Source organism: Peromyscus eremicus, chromosome 5, assembly GCF_949786415.1.
Source record: "Peromyscus eremicus chromosome 5, PerEre_H2_v1, whole genome shotgun sequence".
Classification (NCBI taxonomy): Eukaryota; Metazoa; Chordata; class Mammalia; order Rodentia; family Cricetidae; genus Peromyscus; species Peromyscus eremicus.
Window position 1 is genome coordinate 69627755 of NC_081420.1, and position 21570 is coordinate 69649324.

Genomic DNA, 21570 nt, shown 5'->3' on the forward strand with positions numbered 1-21570 from the left:
ACGAAATATGTGGCAAAACATAGATTAATAGAAATGGGTTAATTTAAGATATAAGAGAGCTAGCTAGCAAGAAGCCTGACCCATAGGCCATAAGTTTATAAATAACATTAAGCATTCGAATGGTTATTTTATAAGCAGCTGCAGGACGCAGGTGGGAGAGATTTGTCCTAACCACAGGGCCGTGCAGGACTGGAGAAAATTCTGGCTTCAGATAGGAAATGGAATAAAGGGAGTGTATCCTTAGGTCAAGATTCCAACCAGGTAATTCAGCAACTTGTGAAAAGAAATGGCCTGAGGAATATTCTGTTCCTAAAAGGTACAAACAAATCAAAGTTTATGCAAATGTAACTCAAGGAGGGGCCAGGCTTCATCCCCAGCAGGTCATTTGGTCCTGGGTTTGTTGTCATGAAGGATACATGAATAAAGGGCTGTGGAATCCTCCTCTGAAGTTAAGGAGAGCTGCGGAGGCTGGGGATATGATATGCAGGAGAGTTCCTGCACGCAGGTCCTGAGAGGCCATTGTGTGAAGCTGTGAATATGAAGCCAGGATATTGGTGGTGTGCTGAAGCATGTCTTCCAGGGAGAGCTGCACACAGGAAGAAGATTATAGGCCCAAGAGAGAGAACTGTGTTTCAGTCAACAAAGCTAGAAGGGCAAAGCCACTTAAGCCCTTTGACATAAGACTAAGAGAGGATTTGAAGTTTGCATTGCAGGGTTTCCATCTTGCTTAGGCCCAGTATTTCCTAATTATGTCATTTTCCCCTTCTGGAATGGAAATGTATATTCTGTGTCACTGTATGTTAGAAGTATGTGATTTGATTTTTGATTTTACAGGAGGTTAAATTAAGAGATTGCCCTCAGTCTCAGAAAAGACTTAAACTATGTTGAGACTGTGAAAGAATATTGGGGACTTTTGAAGTTGGACTAAATACAGTTTTTATTATGATATAGTCATGAGCCTATGAGGGCCAGGGAGTGTAATGTGGTGGTTTGGATGAGAATGGCTCCCAAAGGCTCATATTTGAATACCTGGTTCCTCATTGGTGGAACTGTATGGGAAGGATGAAGAGGTGTGGCCTTAGGGCAAATTAAGAAGTTTCAAAAGCCCAGGCTATTTCCAATGTCTTTCTCTCTGCCTCATACTTGCGGATCAAGATGTAAGCTCCCAGCTAGTGCTCCAGTGCCATGCCTGTCTGCCTGTTGCCATGCTCCCCATTGTGATGGTCTTGGACTCTAGCCTTCTGAAACTGTAAGCCCCCAATAAATTCTTTCTTCTATAAGTCATGGTGTCTTCTATAGGTCATGGTGTCTTATCATGGAAATAGAACAGTAACTGAGACAGACCCTAGACTCTCCTCTCTTGACTTTCTCTTCTCTACTCACCAGCACAGGCCAAAAACCTAACAGCAAAACTCAATTCATTTATATCCTTCAGGTATTTATATGATTCACTAATCCAAATGCTTCCAAGATCCTAGCCTAAATCACCTATTCTTGCCTGTCTATGGAAGTACAACCTGTTTCAAATACCATGGCTTTGAAGGTTGATAAAACTGATGTTCATTTCATCTCCCTTCTACTCCAGCATTATTCAAAGGAATCTCCTACATGTGGGAAATACATCTACATTGTCTGATACTATTACAGTTTTGGATATGAGCTGTCCCCTCAAAAGGCTCATGTGTTGAACAGTTAGTCCCTAGCTAGTATATCATGAAGGTGACTTCATCAATATATCAATCCATTGATGAGTTCACAGTTCAATGGTTACTAGAAGCTGGAGCTTCAATTGAAGAAAGTATGTCAGTGGGGTTGGATTTTTGCAGGTTATTTCTCTTCCTGAGCTCTTTATGCTTCCTACCCTCTGTGAGTTTTGTGCTATCACATGCTCCCTGTCATGAAGTTCTCCCTCATTATAACCTATCAGCAAGGGAGCTGGCTTCATTTAAAAGAAGGGGAAGGTTTATTTTAGCTCAAATTCAGAGGTTACTTTTCTTTTTTTTTTTTTTTTCTTTTTTTTTTTTGGTTCTTTCGAGACAGGGTTTCTCTGTGTAGCTTTGCGCCTTTCCTGGAACTCGCTTTGGAGACCAGGCTGGCCTTGAACTCACAGAGATCTGCCTGCCTCTGCCTCCCAAGTGCTGGGATTAAAGGTGTGTGCCACCACCGCCCGGCCAGAGGTTACTTTTCAATTGTTCCTCAAAAATACTTTGTCACAACATAAAGTTGATTAGTCCAAATGGCCAATGAGTACCTGAGGTAATGGGCAGCAGCTACAGGATGAGACTTCAAATTTTATTTCACTTAAATTTAAATACTTATACATTGTTAGTGGCTACTACTACAATTAGTCTATTTCCAGAGTGCCTTCTCATGTTACAGGAGAAAAACTACATGTGAGGTAGGTATGGCCAATCACATGCACTTTGGTATAGAATGAACACATGTGGTAAAGAAAAGCTATTTATTTACTTATTTATTTAGCACTGGGGATTAAATGTACCTATAACACTGAGCTACATTCCTAGCCCAAAGACCCCTTCTGATAGCAATGAGGTTGCTGGCTTTCCTATAACAGTGTTAGCAAAAGTCCTACTGTTCAACCATGGTGTTGGCCATTCCCTTGAATGGGTGAAAGTGTGGTTCTAGAACTGGCAAATGCCACAGTGCTCATTTGATCACATGACGTTCTTCTTACAGAATTCATAGCTTAACACAGGTGAGAGACACTGAGTTAAGTCTAGGGTAATCACAGAGGAGATAAAGTTGTTGCAGAAATGGCAATGAACCTGTCTTGGAAGTCTCTAGGGAGAAATACTACATGTGATTTAGAGTCTGAAAAACCAATGTGAACTTTGCATACATAAATATTTTTGTCAAATGCACTAAATGATATAGGAACAAAATAAAACAAAAAAATCTTATAACTTGTTGATTTCAAGCATGCATACATGTTGATACTGGTAATAACACAAAAAGAAAGAAAAATAAAGATATGCTGGTATCATTTAGAGATGGGAAATGCTAAAAGAATGTTAGAAGGGCAGAGAAGGCCATGAATTTGCCAAAGAGAAGGTGTTCTGGAAAATAGTCAACTGGAAATGTGAATTAAACATCTGGATACAAAAAATTTAAGCTCAAAGAAGTAATCTGTAGTGTATACAAATTTAGAAGCCATTGATATTTGAAGAAAAGTCAAATGTCAGGTATGATTAAGATAACTTAAACAAAGTATAGAGTGTAATCAGGCATGATGGCGCACGCCTTTAATTCCAGCACTCAGGAGGCAGAGACAGGTGGATCTCTGAGTAAGAGGTCAGAATGGTCTACAGAGCAAGTTCCAGGACATCCAGGGCCACACAGAGAAACCCTGTCTTGAAGAACAAAACAAAGAAAAAAGGAAAAAAAGAAGAGAAAAGAAAGTATAGAGTGGTACCATACATAGGCTTAACTAAGCTTTGAACAGTGTCAAGTATCTGCTACAAGAATTAGCAAAGACAACTAAAAAGACAAAATCAGAAAGGTAGGTATAATATCAGAAAAGTATGTGGTTTCATTCCAACAATGAAAGAAGCGTCAGCACTATCAGCACTAAGGACAGGTTAAATGAACACTGAACCCTATCACCCACTGGCATGACTGTGGTGGAGGGTTGTCTAACAGAGGAATGAGTACAAATGCCAACAGGTCGGGGTAGGTAAGGAATGAAAGAAACATAGGAAAATAAAGAGGGGTTTTCAAGAAAATTGGAATGAGATGTGTGGCTAACAGAAGCTTCCTTTTCTTTCTAAATAAGTATATCATTATAAATAGCAACGACAAGGATCCAGTTGAGAGAATAACTGAAGTACAGGTGATAGATAGGGTAACAGCACACTTCTATGGTGGGGAGGGCAGAGGGAAGAGCAGAACCCAGAAGAGGGAAGAGAAGCTGGCCTTCAAAGAGGGGATATTTTGGCAACAAGGCTTGTAAATCCTTATGAAGATCTAAGTCTATGCAGGTTAGTTAGTGGAAGCTGAAAATAGGCTGAGAATAAATGTTATAAGTCTCAGGACAAATGTCATGACCAATAAAGGCTGAAATGGAAATGGTTTGAGAGAACAGTAATTGAGGTTGAAGTTGGTAAGGGAGTTCTATATTATTTAAGATTTATTTTATTATTTATCCATGGGGTGGGGGGATGGTGTGTACATGAGTACAGGTCCCTGCACAGGTCAGAAGAGGGTGCTGAATTTCTTGGAGATGCAGTTACAAGAGGTTGTGAGCCACCCGTTGTGGCTAGGGAACTAAACCTAGGGAACTCAGAGTAAATTAATTTTAGGAAATTCAGAGTAAATGCTCAGAATAGTTGAATATTAACTGTAATCTCTAGTGACTAGGGAGTTCTTTTATATCTTTTATCAGAGTGGGTATAGCTGAAAAAAAAAAGTCTTAGCATGGAAAAAAGACATGTCCTAGTAAAGGCCATAAAATGGTAAACACTGGCTTAGCTGTTCTTTTAAAGGAGATCTAGATAGATACTGTTTAGCTTAACCCTCTCACAGGAGTGCTTCTTCATATTTCCAAGTTTCTACAAAAGAATATAATTTAAGTAATTAAAAAAATATGAAGGGGCTGCAGAGATGGCTCAGGAGTTAAGAGTACATACAGCTTCTCTGGACTAAGCAACACAGACATCAAGGTAGTATGCAAATTTTAAACAGTAATAAAATATGTACTTGACATTTTTAGAATAGATGAGTACAATAGTTATAAATTTTCCCTATAGTCCCTAATATTTACATTACTATTATTTCTTATTGGCAAACAATTCTTTCATTACTTGCAAATGTCTCAAAATATATATTACAGATAATACATAATTATATTTGCATAATATATGATCTTTTTTTATACTTTGCCTCACATGACATGACTGTGTTAATCTTTATTAATACAGCACTAATCAATATAGAAATTTTGCTTTGGGGCATCAGCTTTGATGAATTTGGAGATGTATAATACAACCACAATTTTTGTGCACTACCACAGCTGTCTCTGGATCCACCTAAGTTTATTCCCTAAATCATGGCGACTTCACTTAAAAGGTACTAACATAAAATTTATATTTAAAAGTAAATTAAAATCCTATCTTTCTATGAAAAATGCATCTGCATTTTACTATAGTCACATGGCCTTTCTTATAGTTACTGGATCTTTAAAAAACTAAAAAGACACAGAAGACTACAGTCAGAGGGTTTATTTATCAATATAACTTGCTTTTTAGTTGAAAAGTCACGGCCTTATTGGAGAAACATTAGTATTTTTTATCTGTTTGGTCACAAAAATTTTAGTGAAAAAGAATGGGACATAAAAGGAGGGCCAGACTAAGAAATAGTTCTGCAGTACAACTTCACTAACTTTTTTTCCTTTCCTCAGAAGAAAATAACGGTTGGAAAAGTACTTCAATAGCTCTCTTTCAGGGTAGAAGGTAAAACAAACCAAATTGTTTTAATATATATTTATTTTTTAAATGAAGTAAGAATTTTTAATGATGGAAAAGGAAAATATAATAAAAAGTTCATGATTTTATGTAAAAACTAGAATTTTATTTTGAAAAATGAAACTAAATAGCAAAACTTTTTACAGCTGCTATGTCATCATATTTTAAATACTACTGAAAACCACTCTAATAGATGGCCCAACTTAAACACAGAGTGAAGACACTAGTCAAACTAGTACATGACTAGTGCCACAAAGCTGGCCAGACGCACTTGGAGAATTAAAAGAGAAATCTGTTTCTTGGAATTCTGTTTTAATAGCAAAAGCTGTTTAAGTAGATTTTTTTCTTTTTGTTTTGTTTGGAGATAGTGTACCATGTAGCCTAGACTACCTTCCAACTTGTTAGGTAGCCCAAGTGGACACATGATCCTCTTGCCACAACCTGGAATATTGGGATTTCAGGCAGGCACCACCAGCTTGGCCAGGGCTTTGTAAATGCTAGGAAAGTACTCTATTCTTTTTCTTTTATAGTGAATTGTTTTGACAAAATGGAAATTTACTAAGCATGTAACTACTACAGATCTCCTTGTACTTTTATGCTCAACATCTCTAAAAAAAAAAAGTCTGTTAACTAGACTACATTTCAGGAATTTTAAAAAAAAACTATCATTTTTAAAGTAGCAAAAAAAAAAAAAATTCACATACTCAAATTAACCAGATCCAAAGACTACCTGAACTTCTATACAGTTAGAGCAGCCGTTCAAAATGGAAGCTATAGAGCTTCACATTTTATACTTTCACTATCAAATATATTTTTATGCACTTAACCACTATCAAAACAAAAAAATCATGACAGAACTAGAAAATCAATTAGCTTTATACCTTCTTTAATGACTAGTATTCATTACTTACTGATATAGAAATATATGATAAAGAAATGATAAGATAAAAGGGTAATTATTGAATCTACTTTAATTAAAAAAACTGTTAATCTTACATATTTTATATTAATATGGATTTTTGTTTATTGATACAAATCTAAAGTCAATTTTGTTATACTATATGTATATTTCTACTCTTGTTTAAGATACTATGTTTATGTAACTCATTTAAAAATGTAATGTGTAATTAAGAAATATAGATTAATAGTTACCTATAACAGTCAAACTTATAGTCATGTTAGTTAGGTTTTCTAGGTATACAGAGATATATTTCAGACAGATAGGTAATCTTCAAATACTTCAAAGACCTACAGAATATGGCATTTAAAATGTTTTAATAACCTGAAACACATCTGCTCCTGGCAGCACCAATTTACTTCATAAAAGGATGATGGGCATTGAAGAAACTCCATAGGAGTTTGCTTTCATTATGGCAAGATTAGCCATTTGAGCAAGAACTGCTTTTGCCTTGACTCCTTGATTGTATGCTATATAAACTGGACATGTAGGACCCATAGGAAAGTGACTGCTGAACTTTGCCAAAACAAGGTGGGACGGTCCTTCAGGGTTCCTGTTTCACAGAAAAGTCTGCCAGATACTCTAGGCTTATAGGCTGAAGATGGATGCCCCAACGTTGCAGAGAAACTTTGGGTGACTGTCCAGGCAGCCAGATGTCTCTGTCATTTCTAGAATTTTGGAAGTTGCTTACAAAATGTACTTCCTGTTTACTCAGATAGTATTATATCTTTCTGAGGTCTTTGATGGAGTTGAAGACTTGATAGTTAAAATTATAGTTTTCCTTAGTTATGATAAAAGATAAATTAGATATGAAACTTCAGACTCACAAAGATAGAATAGATGGTAGAACATTTTCTTTAATTCTGCCAAATACAAATAGACTAAATATTGTAACTATAATTCTTGCTTGATAACTGTTTTGTTATATGTAAATTTACTATGTTAAAGTTAAAATTTTCCTTTTTTTGATTAGACAGAAAGGGGAAATGCTGTGGGATGTCTTTCTGATGCTGTGAATATGTGTTGCTCCCATTGTTTAATAAATGAAGCTGCTTTGGCCTATGGCAAAGCAAGATTGAGCCAGGCAGGAAATCCAAGCAGAGATACTGGAGAAGGGTGGAGTCTGAGAGAAGCCATCCAGCCTCCCAAGAAGCAAGATGCCAGCAGGTCGGGAACACCATGAGCACGTGGCAATATATAGATGAATAGAAATGGGTTAATTTAAGTTGTAAGAGCTAGTTAGTAATAAGCCATAATTAATACAAGCCTCTGAATGATTATTTGGGAACAGCTATAGGACCTGGCAGGACAGAAAAGCCTCTGTTTTCAGCCTACATTTGGTCCTTCCTTGTCCCCTAATATTTAGCCTTTCTTGTTCTCTTTTCTGCATGTTATACTGCATCCACATGTGCATTTGTTTACATATACATTGTTAGCTATATTCCACATAGAAGGAAGAAATAGCTTTTTTCTTCCTGAGATTCTGTGACTTTGCTTAATATACATTCTAAGTCCATCAATTTTCCTGAAAAAAATTCATTATTTCAGCTTTCTTTAGAGCAGAATGTGTATGTATGCATACACACACAGACACAGACACAGACACAGACACAGACACACACACACACACACACACACACACACAAAAGTATATACACCATGTTTTCATTATCCATCATCTGTTGATGGACAATGAGGTTGATTCCAATTCTTTGCTATAGCAAATAAAGTAGCAATAAACATAGGATGCAAATAAGGATATAGAGTTCTTGGGAATATTCCCAGGAATGCAACAGCTGGATCCTATGGTAATTCTATTTTTAACTTTGAGAAATTTCCAAATTGATTTCAACAATGGCTATATTAATTTGCACCCCCACTAACAGAAAAGGTTCTTTTATTCTTTCTATCTTCTCTAACACGGTTGTCAGATTTACTGACAATATTCATTTTGACTAGGATGAAGTGGTATCTCAAAGTAGTTTTAATTTACATTTCCCTGATGGCTAAGAATACCGAACACTTTAAAAAATAATTTCCGTCCATTTGTGTTTCTTTTTTACATATTTTAAAAAGTGTTTATTCACTTCATTTGCCCATTGTTAGTTGGAGTTTTGTTTCGTTGCTTTTTAATTTCTGAAATTCTTTGTAAATTTTGGATATTAGCCCCTTGTTTGAAGTGTAGCTGGTAAAGATATTCTCCCATTCAGTTTGTTCTGCTGATTGTTTCAAACATTTGCCATTATCTGGGAAGAATCTCAACTGAGAAGATGCCTATAGGCAAGTCTGTTGGGCATTTTCTTGATTAATGACTGATGTGAGAGGGGCCAGCCCTCACTGGGGGTGGTGCTACCACTGGGCAGGTATTAAGAAAGCAGGCTGAGCAGGCAATGAGGAACAAGTCATAAGCAGCACTCCTTCATGGCTTCTGCTTCAGTTTCTGTGTCCAGGTTCTTGTCTTGAGTTCCTGCCCTGACGTCCCTCAATGATGGACAGTGATGTGGAAGTGCAAGCCAAATACCCTTTCCTCCCCAAGTTGCTTTGGTCATGTTGTTTTATCACAATAGAAACCCTAAGACAAATATCCTCTATGTTTTCTTCCAGAAGTTGCAGGTTCTAAATAAAGAGTTTTGTTCCATTTTGAATTGATATTTGTAAAAAGTGAAAGAATCTAATTCCATTCTCCTGCAGACAGAATCCACCATTTGTTGAAGAGACTACTTTTTTTCCCAATGTATGTTTTTTCCTTTGTCAAAAATTATTTTTTTTGTGGTTATAAGCATATCTTTGTGGTTTCGGGGTTCTCTATTCTATTCCACTGATCTTATCTATTTTTAAGCTAGTCCCAGCCCTAGAGTATAATTTGAGTTGGGTACTGTAACACTTTCAGTATATTCTTACCCTTTAGGATTGCTTTGGCTATTCATGGTCTTTTGTGATTCCACATGAATTACTGGATTGTTTTTCTTAAACCTGTGAAATATGTTATTGCAATTTTGATGAGTATTGTACTAATTAATATTGGTAGTATAGCCATTTTTTGCAAATCCAAGAGCATGGAAATCTTTCCATCATCTAGTATCTTCTGTGATTTCCTTTTTTAGTATCTTCAAGTTTTCATTGTAGAGACCTTTCACTTCTTTGGTTAGATATATTCCTAAATATTTAATTTGGGGAAGTTATTTTGAGTGGAACTTTTTTTTCTAATTTCCTTCTCTGAAAGTATGCTGTTGGTATAAATGAAGGCTAGTTGTGTTTGTTTGTTTAATGTTGATTTTGTATCTTGCATCTTTACTGTTTAGTGCTTCATTTAAACACCATTTTCCTAAAAAGTAAGAAATCTGATAGCTATTTTCTACTTGGTTACTCTTTGTCTTGACACCAATATCATTTTTATAGTATAAATTGAAAATGAATGCTCTAAATTTAACGGGAAATATTTGTCCATAAGAATGTTTCTTTGCAGATACACCTAAACAAGCTTTAATACTGGGAGTGTTACTATATAACACAAATATACCAGTCAAAAAGGAGAAAATATAACCAAGCAACATAAATGATAGCAAAAGAACTTTTCCTCCAGCAAATTAAAAACACTAAATGTACGTGCCTGTAGCACATGACAACTACATGCCTTGTTCTTTCCCTTAGAAGTTTAACACGTACAATTAACATGGGATGAAACCATCCTTTCACATGGAAGTCCTTCCACAGAAATGGAAAATGTCAGTTTCCTTTGGCAAGTGAGATCCTTCAAGTTATAATTTAAGATGAAGCTTATTAACCATAATTACTTTATGTGATTATTTTATTAATAACTACATTATTATTTATTGGCTACCATTTATAGATCATTACAGTAGCCCTTGGAGTTTCCCTACCCCTAAGAAATTGAACATACCTTTTCAAGTTCACTTCATTAAACAATTGAAAGCTGATTTAATGCAATTATCTTAAGCCCAATGGTGTTAATAATAAAAAATATTTTTAGATGTTTCTGAAATATTTCCAAAATAGATCTGAAAGACTAGACAAGGAAAGTAAACCAAATAATGTAATTTCTTTGGTTCTATACATACCCTGAAAGGAATCTGTAGGATATTTGATTACAAAAGAGAAAATCAATTATTCTGACACTATAAAATATAATTATCAAAAGTTACTGGAAACTATTTCAGTAAGCTTTTAGTCTCAAATATTTTTTATTCAAAAAAATAAAATATATAAAACCACTGCATACCATTTATCATGCATTTGCTATGAATTCCCTGTTATATATTCTCATTCAACATAAAACAAGTGACCTACCTAAAGTCAATTCTAAACCAAGTCTTATCTGAGGCTTTCCTTAATATTTTGAGTTCTAAAACTACCAATTGTAAAGCCATAGGATGCATTCACTAAAATATAGTGATACATCAAAAGAAAGGTCTTGTTTTATCTTAAAATAAACAGACACTATAGTCAACAGGGAACTGAGAACATAAGTAAGCATCACTGTAAAAATGATGAACACCCTTCAATATGTAGTGATAATATACTTACATTATAAAAAGAAAACATTTCTGGTAAGAAAAAAAATATATACTAATAAAAAAACAATTTATACAAAAATTCTTCAAGCTTTTAGTTAATGTTTTAAAAATGGAAAAAAACTGAGAAAAATAATTTATATTTTAATGACTCAAATGCTAAGTGGTAACAGGCAAATCAATACAGGTAATCATTTTTGTTATGGTTACAACGCTGTTTTTAAACATCTGAGTTTCTATTAATAGAGAATATTTTATTAACTTGCTAGATATGTAAACTAATTTCAAGCAAATTATATTATAAACATACTAATATTATTTCCCAGTTTAAAGCTTGCAGTACAGAATAAGAGTAATGAGTAATTTATTGATGAGCTAGATTGTTCAATATTTACATATATCCTATGCATAAAGAAATACCTACCAACAAAATTTGATGGCAACAACTGTGTCATTAATAAAAAAAAAAGGAGCATTCAGATTTCCAAAATTATATTTTTAATACATATACAGTATAAATGTGAAAAAATAATCACATTTTATTTCAGTCATAATTATATATAAACTAATAATCTTCTGTTACAGTTAAGACCATCATCTCTTAAAACCTAAATTAAATTAAATCTAAACCTAAATGAAAGAGATATGTAACTATTTTTACATTAAGATGTTCTTTCTCGTTGATAAAGAACTAAAGTAAGTAAAAGTTAAGTAAAGCTAAGTAAAAGTTTTAAAAAAAATTCAACACTATGCAAGTTTATTATTTTAAATTAGACTCCAGTCCAACAAAACATATAATATGCATATATGTCCACAAACTATATATATATATATAATTATAACTCATAAAATGAACTTGTATATGAATTAGTAAGTCATGTTATTAAGGTAACAAATATTTAAAATGGATATTGCCTCATAAACAAAACCATCTATATTTTTAGTTGATATTCATTGGCCAGATGGTTTTATTATAGGACAACATAAAATTATATATACATACATATATAGCCAGTATTATGCCAGGATTGAAATGCAATGCTCTCTTAACTAAAGTGTGAAAAGATAATAGCCATAAAAATTAAAAACATTAAGTTAATTTAATAATGAAATAACACCAATTTGAAATACTCGATTTCTTATTAAAATCTTTCTCTAGCTTATTGGATATGCAATGTCATTTTAATACTACATAGAAACATATTACTAATACTTTACAATACTTTTTCCAACAAATATCAGTGACAATGATATAGAAATTTAAGACATTTAAATAGCCAATTTTTCAAATTACTGATGGGTTTGGTGAATTAATTTCTCTGATTACAAGTGACTTGAATTCATTCTTAAAAACTGTTTTTTTAAAAGTCAGTTCTAGATTCAATGTTATGTAAAATAATCTAAAGCACACATTTGGAAAGGGAGCAACCATTCTCCCTTAGAAAGTCCTGAAGCTCCATCTAGAGGCTTTTCCTCCTATCACTGTCACTTGCAATATAAGTAATATCACCTAGAAATGTGAATAATATTGAAATGTCAGATATTTCCTTTGTACAGACCCTTTTGTTATTCATAATGAGTTCTTGCCCTAACCTTCTCCGGGTGGCTCTAGCTCCATCACTGCCATCAAGTGGTAAAAAACTAAAACTGAACCTTAAAAGAAAAAAGAAAAAAAGCAAAGAGACAGGGAAAGAACTGTGTGTAGTCTTTATCACTTACGCACTCTCTCTCTCTGCAGTGCATAAGTCTCTGGTTTTCTCCTGTGTCATTTACTATCTGTATCAAATTTTGGGGAAAAAACAGTAGCATTGTTTTCTTGAAAAAAAGTTATCACTGTACTTTTTCCTCTTTCTTTCTTTCTTTCGTTCGTTCGTTCTTTCTTTCCTTCTTTGTGAGTGGGGGGGTGGGGGCGGTTTCAATACATGGTTTCTTTCTCTGTGTAGCCCTGTCAGTCCTGGAACTCCCTTTGTAGATCAAGCTGACCTCAAACTCCAAGATCCACCTGCCTCTACCTCCAGAGCACTGGGATTCAAGGCTTGGGCCACCACATCCAGATTATACCTGGCCTTCATTTTAAATCTAAAGCTTTGGTTGCAGATTTTTAAGTTTGCAAATATATAAAAAGTATCTTGAATTACATGTATTTATAATGTTTCATGAATTACTTAGCTGACAGGGATAATAGGAAGAAAATAAAGAACTGCTTAAGATTAATAAATTTATGCAACAGCAGCTAGTAAGGGGGTATATATTTTTCTTATTGCCTATACAAAATAACCTAGGGCCTAATCAAGTGGTAACTGTCCAATTTAATAAATTGTACCCTTGGACTGTTGTTTCAACAATGGCTCCCGAAAATGTTATCAACAGCCTGTGAATGAGGAAAAAACAGGGTAGAAATTTCCTGTAAGGAAAATTCTATTCTTGTAATGAGACTTTAATTTTCCATAAGAAGGCTATTTTTAAATTTCAGAGATACTGAAAACTTTGTAGCTTTGATTATCAGTATAAGTTTACGTATTAACAGCTTAACAAGAGCAGCCAATATCCCTAGTGGAGGCTAAGCACTATTCTATGTGTTTCATACGTAGAATTTCAAATAAACCTTTGACAGCTCTATAAAAAAAGCACAACTATCATTATATTGATAAAAACAAAACAAAACAAAACAAAAATAACTGAGGCACAGAAGGGTTAAGCAATGACCCACAGTCACAGAGCTACTGGGGTTCTGATACTTAAGCAGCCAGCCTGGGCCATCCACACTAGTAATGACTTTTACACAAGGCCAGTTTTCTCCATCCATGCACTACTGACATTTTAAATCAGATAAGTCTGTGTAGAAGTCGTTCTGTGCACTGTAGGATATTCAGTCACATTCTTAATCTCTAACAACAAATGCCAGGAGTGTGGCTTCAATGCCAGCCCTCCTTTTAGCTGAGATAACAAAAATGTCTCCATACTAGTGTCTCCATTGTTAAATGTCCCAGCTAGGGGAACTGAGAATCATCAATAGACCTTTAATTTGTAACAGTGAAGATAAATTGATGGACAATGAAGTTAAGTGTTTCCTAATTTTAAATTAGTCACTGCAACACAGAATATTACAATCTACAAATACTTTAGAATGGTAATAGTCTAAGACTTATCTAAAACCATCCAATGAAGAGAAAACTTAATAATGCAAGGCTTATATAGGCAAACATGAAAACATTTAGAAATAGCTATTTCTACAAATAGAACTGAGGAATAAAGTAGAATAGAAGACGGCTACCTTTTATTGTACATTTTATATTACATTAACTTCTTTTTCTGAGACGTGGTCTCATAAGTAACCTTTGGTTGTCCTAATGAGATCCTTCTTCTTCCTTGTGGACTGAGACTACACATCAGGCTTATTTTCCTCTTTAATGTTTTTCAATGAAGAAAATCATATATGTTAATCATATACAATGTGGGTGGGTTTTGTTGTTTGTCTGTTTGTTAGAGGCAGTGTAGCCCTGGCTGTCCTGGAACTCATGCTGTAGACCAGGCTGGCCTCCAACTCAAGAGATATCCTGCCTCTGCCTTCCAAGTGCTGGGATTAAAGGAGTATGCTACCACACCCAGCTTCAATGTATTTTAAAATGTGTATATTACAGAATGGTTAAATTAAACTAATTAACTTAAATATATATCACCTTACCATCCTTTGTGGTGAGAACACTTAACATGTACTATACCTTATTGAATTCTTATCAAACTATGCAAGTTTTATTATGTTTATTAAAAATAAAAAAACCCTATTCTTGGCATAATCATTTCAGTTGCATTTGCTTAGTGAATTGTTTCTCATGTATTTCTCCATTATATTCATCTCACATGCTAAAACCGAGCATATAACAAATTCATGATTAAAATAACTATGCCTGATTAAACAAGAATTAGTTAACTATAAGTTGGAAAGCTGGCAAACTGAACATCAATTAAAATAACACTGAAAGGTATTGACTTTCAAGAATGATACTTAAAGATCCATAAAAGTAGGTAAACATTCTTCTCGTCAAATAATTCTTACATATTTTAAAGCTAATTTGCAATGTATTTTGTTAGTTCTATAGCAAAATTTCTTATTATTTTCAAGTTACTTTGTAATTATCCTTTAAGGCAAGCAGAATAATGAGGGCCTCTCGCTTCATTGGACTTTATCATTAACATTCTTTTCCTCTTTTGTTTTTACTGCTACAAACTAAGTTATACATATTGTATTATATTTTCTACTTTTAGTAAATTTTCCATTTTGCTTTATAAATTTAATGTTTGTTCAAGTGTGGTTTACATCCCACTAAAGTTAATTTAATGAAATCTACTTAAAATGTTATCTTTTATCAACACAATCATTTTGTACTCTATCAATCTAGTAACCAAATATTTTTCATATAGTTAAGCTATTTTTCTATCACTACTATTTTCACTTGAGCACTTATCTTTTTGTGTTTTCTTTCAATTGTTTAGTTTTTCATATTTTGCTTTCTATTATTCAAGTAATAATGAAGAAATAAGAACAGCCTTTTTCAATACCCTATTGCCAAACAATCAGTTGTTATGCAATACTATGCTTTTAAAAACACACTTACTTTCATGTATGTTTACATGCAGAAATATTCTTTGTATTATACCATCATTAAGCAAAGTACTTTCCTTTGTGAAGCTGCTAAAATTTATATAAATGCATCAGAAAAGAAAAATATCATCCTCAGTCATTAATCATTCTGATTAATGTTTTATACTTGTGTAGAATTGTATTTAAGTTTAAAAATCTCATTGTAGTTTTAGTTTCATACAAATCTTTGAACACTCACACCAACATAAATATGTACATATATGTACACAAGTTAGGACAACCAAAAGTTACTTAAGAGACCATGTCTAGAAAAGAAGTTAATGTAATATAAAATGTACAATAAAAGGTAGCCGTCTTCTATTTTACTTTATTCCTCGGTTCTATTTGCTAGAAACAGTATACTCAAAATGTGAATGAAAACAGAACTCATAATGTCTGCTCTGTCTCTTCACTAATTTGTTTATTGGGCTTACTATAATATTCATCATTTTCATACAAACTATGCTACTTAACAGCAATTTTTAAAGGGTTGGCTATTATTAGAAACATAATTGAAAATGTCTCTTGTGTAAATCATATGCTATTTTAACATAAAACTATAGAGAAATGAAACTAAAACTACAATGAGACTTTAAAACAGAAATTCTACATAAGTATAAAAATATTAATCAGAGACGAGTGGTGGTGGCACATGCCTTTAATCCCAGCACTAAGAGGCAGGCCGATCTCTGTGAGTTCAAGGTCAGCCTGGTCTACGGAGTGAGTTCCAAGACAGCCAGGGCTCCACAGAGAAACCCTGTCTCAAAAAACAAAACTACAAGAAAAAATCAGGATGATTAATGACTAAGAATAATTTTTCCCTTTCTGATGCATTTATGTAAATTTTAGCAGCTTCACAAAAGACATTGCTATTTATTTATTCATTCACTCATTTATCTATTCATTCATTCATTTATTTATCTATTCATTCATTCATTTGCTGTGTGGGCCCCCCATGCACTCCAGAGCATACATACGGAGTCCAGAGGAAGACTTGTGAGAGTTAGATCTCCCCCGACCCCGTACCATCTTTTGTGAATTTAAAACAGAAATTGTACATTTAAAACAGATGTTTGGGTCAGCAAAATGGCTTCCTTGCCACCAAGCCTGACAGAGTTCAATCCTTGGGACTTATGTTGGGGAAGGAGAGAACCAGCTCCATCAAGTTAGCTTCTGCTTCCACAAACGTGCCATGACACATGTGCACCATTCTCTTAAGTAAATAAATACACAAAATGTAATAAAAAAATTTAGTGTTTGAACCCAGTTTCAGAGTACTTCTATCAGTCCTAAAGTTCCTTATGCCTCAGTATATAGATTCATATTTTCCGGGCAGTTCAGATAACAGAGAAGATAAGATTTTTCAGATCTACTTAAATATTAGATTTAACAACAAAGATCACTTTTCTCTTTTTTGGCAGTATTTCCAGCTGAAATCTTACTAAAATTTATCAGCATGCTTAACTCATTTGGGAAGGAAATTACAGGTATAACTGTTTTTTTCCTTTCCACAAACTTGTACTTGCAATATCTGGGTATAGTACACATGGACAACACCAACGGTAAGCCTTACAAAAAAACCTCTGCTATGATATAAACGTATCAGTCTTGAGATGTTTCTCCTAAACATGGAGAGCACATCTTAAATTACTTGGTAACAACCCATTTAACACATGTCTTCTAAACTTGAAATTCCATGTCTAAATGGAATTTCATCATCTAAAAATTTTGGTGTCATTCTTGACTCATTTTCCTCTCAGTCTACACTCAATCATTAGTAAATCCTACTAGCTTATACATCAAAAATATACTCAGGAAGGTCGGGGAGATGCCTCTGTTGGTAAAGTGCTTGCCACGCAAGCATGAGGACCTGAGTTCAGATCCCCAGTACCCCGAACAGTCAGCCTAGCCAATGGGTGAGTTTTAAGTTCAATGAGAAATCCTCTAGCAAAAAATAAGGCTGAGAGCTATAAAAGCCTGGACATTAAATACCTATGGTCTTCACATGCATGTGCGTGCACATACATCCATGAGTACCCATACCCACACAAACATGTAAGGTCAAGCCATCTTCATTTCTTACCTGGATCATAGTAAATCCTAATAAATTTTCCAACTATAACCCTGGCATGGTATCCTCTCTAATGGTTTAATGCCGGCACATAAAAATAAAAAATAGACCCAGTCAAAGTCTTTAATTGGTATCTTGGGAATTACAATTAATATTATAAACTTATCACAATCTAAATTAACTTATAACAGCCTAGGTGATCACTTAGAAAATAATTTTAAAAGATACAAAGCAGGAAAGAAAAAAGGAATCAAAACAGTACATTAGAAAAATAATCAACTGAAGGGCAGGGGGTATGGCTCAGAGGTGAAGTACTAGTCTAGCATGAGGAATTGCTAACAACTGTTTTGTGAGCAAAACTAAAAATTAAATAAACACAGAAAAGGGCTGTAATGGAAGATATGAGGAACAAAAAGCAATATAAAGAAAACAGCAGATGCAGGCATGGTGGCACGTGCCTATAATCCCAGCACTGTTAAGGCTAAGATGGGAGTATTGACTAAAGGTCAGCCTGACCTACAGAAAAAAATTCTGCAGAAAATGAGTTTAGTCTTTTTAATTCTTTGTATATTCTCGATACGGACACTTGGTCAGTTGTACAGCTAGTAGAGACTCTTTCCCAGTCCTGCAGGCTGCTTCTTCACTAGACGGATGGGTGTCCCCTGCTTTTAGTTTCTTGAGGTCCCACTGTCAACTGTTGGTCCTGATTCCTGTGCAGTCCATTTAGAAAGTCCTTTCATGGGCCTTGATGTTATCCCTACTTCTCTTCTAGCAGTTCAGGGTATCAGCTCTCGTGTTCAGGTTCTTTATTACCTGAAGTTGGATTTTGTGCAGGGTGAGAGGTGAGCACTGAGTTTCATTTTTCTACATATAATTATCCAGTTTGTCCAGCACCACTTGTTGAAGATGCTGTCTTTTCTCCAGTGTGTATTTTGGGCTTCTCTGTCAAAAATCAGGTGGTTATAGGAGCATGGGTTTGTATCTGGGTCCTGAATTCTACTCCATTAATGTGTGGAACATGGAACTAAACAAAGGCTCTCAAAAGAGGAATACAAATTACAGAAATATTTTTAAATGTTCAATGTCCTTAGCCACTAGGGAAATGCAAATTAAAACTACTTTGAAATTTCATCTTACTCTAGCCTCAGGATGGCTAAGGTAAAAACAAACAAACAACAAATAACAATAAATGGAGGGATGTAGGGAAAGGAGAACTCTTATTCACTGTTGGTACGAGTCCAAACTGGTACAGCCTCTGTGGAAATTAGTGTGGAGGTTTCTCAAAATGCTATAAATAGATCCAGCTATACCCCTCCTGGACATATATCCAAAGGACTCTACAGGATCATCATAGTTGTTCATTCATGTTCACTGCTGCTCTATTCACAATAGATAGGAAATAGAAACAAGGTAGATAATGAATAGATAATGAAAATATGATACATTTACACAATGGAATATTATTCAGCTATGAAGAAAAGTGAAATTTTTCAGGTAAATGGATAGAGACAGAAATAATCATTCTGAGTGAGGTAACCTAGACCCAAAATGGCAAATGTCACATGTTCTCTTGCACATGCAGAAGCTAACTTTAAATCTTTAGATACATGTATTTAAACTGGAGTGCTCACAGAGGTTAGGAAACTCTAAGGGACCATGAGGTGGAAGACTTGCAAGGAAGGGGACATAAAATGCAGGTGGTATAAAAGGGGAATGGGAACTAATGAGAGCAAGAATGATTAAGTGAGATGGGATGTGGGGTACAGGAGGGAGTATGGGGAACGACAACTAACACTAAAGACCTTTGAAGGCCACATGGAAACATATTACTGTAGAAGCTTCCTAAAATATAAACATATTATTATATAAAAAGATTTCAAATGGAACTATCCGACCCAATACGTTACCATTAACAGGGCCAAGAATATGTGGCTGGGTAGATCACAAGCCCTAAAGGAGAACCTACTACTTTTATTCTGCTAAATGGACATTGCATTAAGCTGTCCCTAAGTACTTATCTTTATACCCATAAATCAGTACAACTCTTAACCCTCATCAGAGAGGCTTACTTTTGCAGTAGATAGCAATTAACAGAGATCCACAATTGGTCAAACTGCAGAGAATAATGGACTTCAAGATGTTTAGCCCTAAACAGGACTGTATCATCACCCTCCTCCTCTTCCTCCTCCTCCTCCTCCTGCTCCTCCTCCTCCTCCTCCTCCTCCCAAAGCTCAGGGATCATGGTAGAAGAGGGGGCAGAAAGATTATAAGAGCCAGAGGTAGTGGATACCTATAGTCAATTAGTGTTTTCTGGTCATAACAGGCCAGCTGCACACACGAACTCACATCAGGTCTGGCTGTTTGCACAAGTTCTGTGCTAGATCAAGCTAGACAAAATCCTAGTATATGTGGGCAAGGGGTCATGAAGTCTCAGTCCTAGCTGAGGCACTATTGCAAATTGATGGCTGCTGGGAAAGGGAAAGTCAGTCTTCATAATGGATGTGTTTCTCTGAGAGGCTTCCCATGCTTCAGTAGATAGCCTCATACTCATTCACATACTGGCAGCACTATGAACTCAATGGACTTGAGAGGATGCTACATATTATCTGTTGCAGAATACTCATTTAACTATGCAAAGATGTGTTGCATTTTTTTTAACTATGTAAAGATGTGTTGCTGTTTTACCTTACCTTCCTAAGGCACCTGACTGGTCTAATAAAAAGCTGTCTGGCCAATAGCGAGGGAGGAGGTATAGGTGAGACTTCTGGATAGGGAGAGTAAGTAGGGGAAAGAAGCCGGGCGGTGGTGGCACATGCCTTTAATCCCAGCACTTGGGAGGCAGAGCCAGGCGGATCTTTGTGAGTTCGAGGCCAGCCTGGTTTAGAGAGAGAGATCCAGGAAAGGTGCAAAGCTACACAGAGAAACCCTGTCTTGAAAAACCAAAAAAAAAAAAAAAAAAAAAAAAAAGTAGGGGGAAGAATTTAGGCTCAGGAGAGAAAGAAAAGAGACTACAGGGAGATGCTAGGGGCCAGACAGACAGACACAGAGGAAGCAGGAAAGTAGGACATACATGTGGTGATATTTTATTTGTGCTGAAATGTGGTGATATTTTACTAGTGCTTCAATAAATAAAGCTTGTTTGGAGATCAGAGGAAAAAGCCAGACACAACACAGTAGTTATGCAATGTTAGCATATGCCTTTAATCCTATCACTTGGCAGGCAGGATCTCTGTGAGTTCAAGGCCACACTGGGAACAGAGCTAGGCGTGGTGGCACATGCCTTAAATTCCAAAACTAGTTAACCATGGAGGTCTGGAGGTCTATACAGACCGACAGGAAATGACAGAGCTGGGCAGAAACAGGAAGTGATGTAGCTGGGCAGAGAAAGCAAATCAGATGGCAGAACAGCAAGGCATATAGGCGTGGGTAAAAAGGAAGTCGTGGCATTTGGAAGCTGCTCTCAGTAGAGTACAGACAGGCATCAAAAAAATAATAAGATAAAATAAAAACAAGCAAACCAGAATAGGTCAAAACAAACAGGGAGGGGTTGGCAGAAGAAACATATATTGACACTGAGATACACACATTCACACAAAAAGAAAACTCATAAAAACAAATATATAAGCAAAAGATCTGTAAGAAAAAAGTTCATATAAAGCATTGTGAGACAAAAACCCAAGCAACAACAACAAAAACAAAAAACAAAACCCTCCAAAAATATAACTGAGTTCCTTTTGTGTTGGCTCTTACTGCTGGACATAGCCTGTGCTAAAGTGGGGTTTATATACCCAGTGAGACTCCTCCACTGGAAAAAAAAACCAATTTTTATTTTGCAAGTGGTTATCAATTGGAGATAGCTTCTGGGCTAAGGCAGAGGGCTTGTGTCT

The 21570-nt window shown here is 35.2% G+C and overlaps 1 protein-coding gene across 2 annotated transcripts in view; it reads right to left on the minus strand.

Moving 5' to 3' along the window:
* The window catches only part of Dnajc1 (DnaJ heat shock protein family (Hsp40) member C1), a 188287-nt gene that overhangs the window by 126270 nt on the left and 40447 nt on the right, over positions 1-21570 (minus strand). Inside the window, exon 1 of one of the 2 annotated variants that reach the window (XM_059263640.1) lies at positions 1030-1199. The exons of the other annotated variant lie outside the window; for it this stretch is intronic. Coding sequence (XP_059119623.1) covers positions 1030-1041 — 12 coding nt within the window. The 5' untranslated portion in view covers positions 1042-1199. Of the gene's footprint in view, positions 1-1029; positions 1200-21570 lie in introns of those variants that run through there. 2 annotated transcript variants of the gene reach the window in all.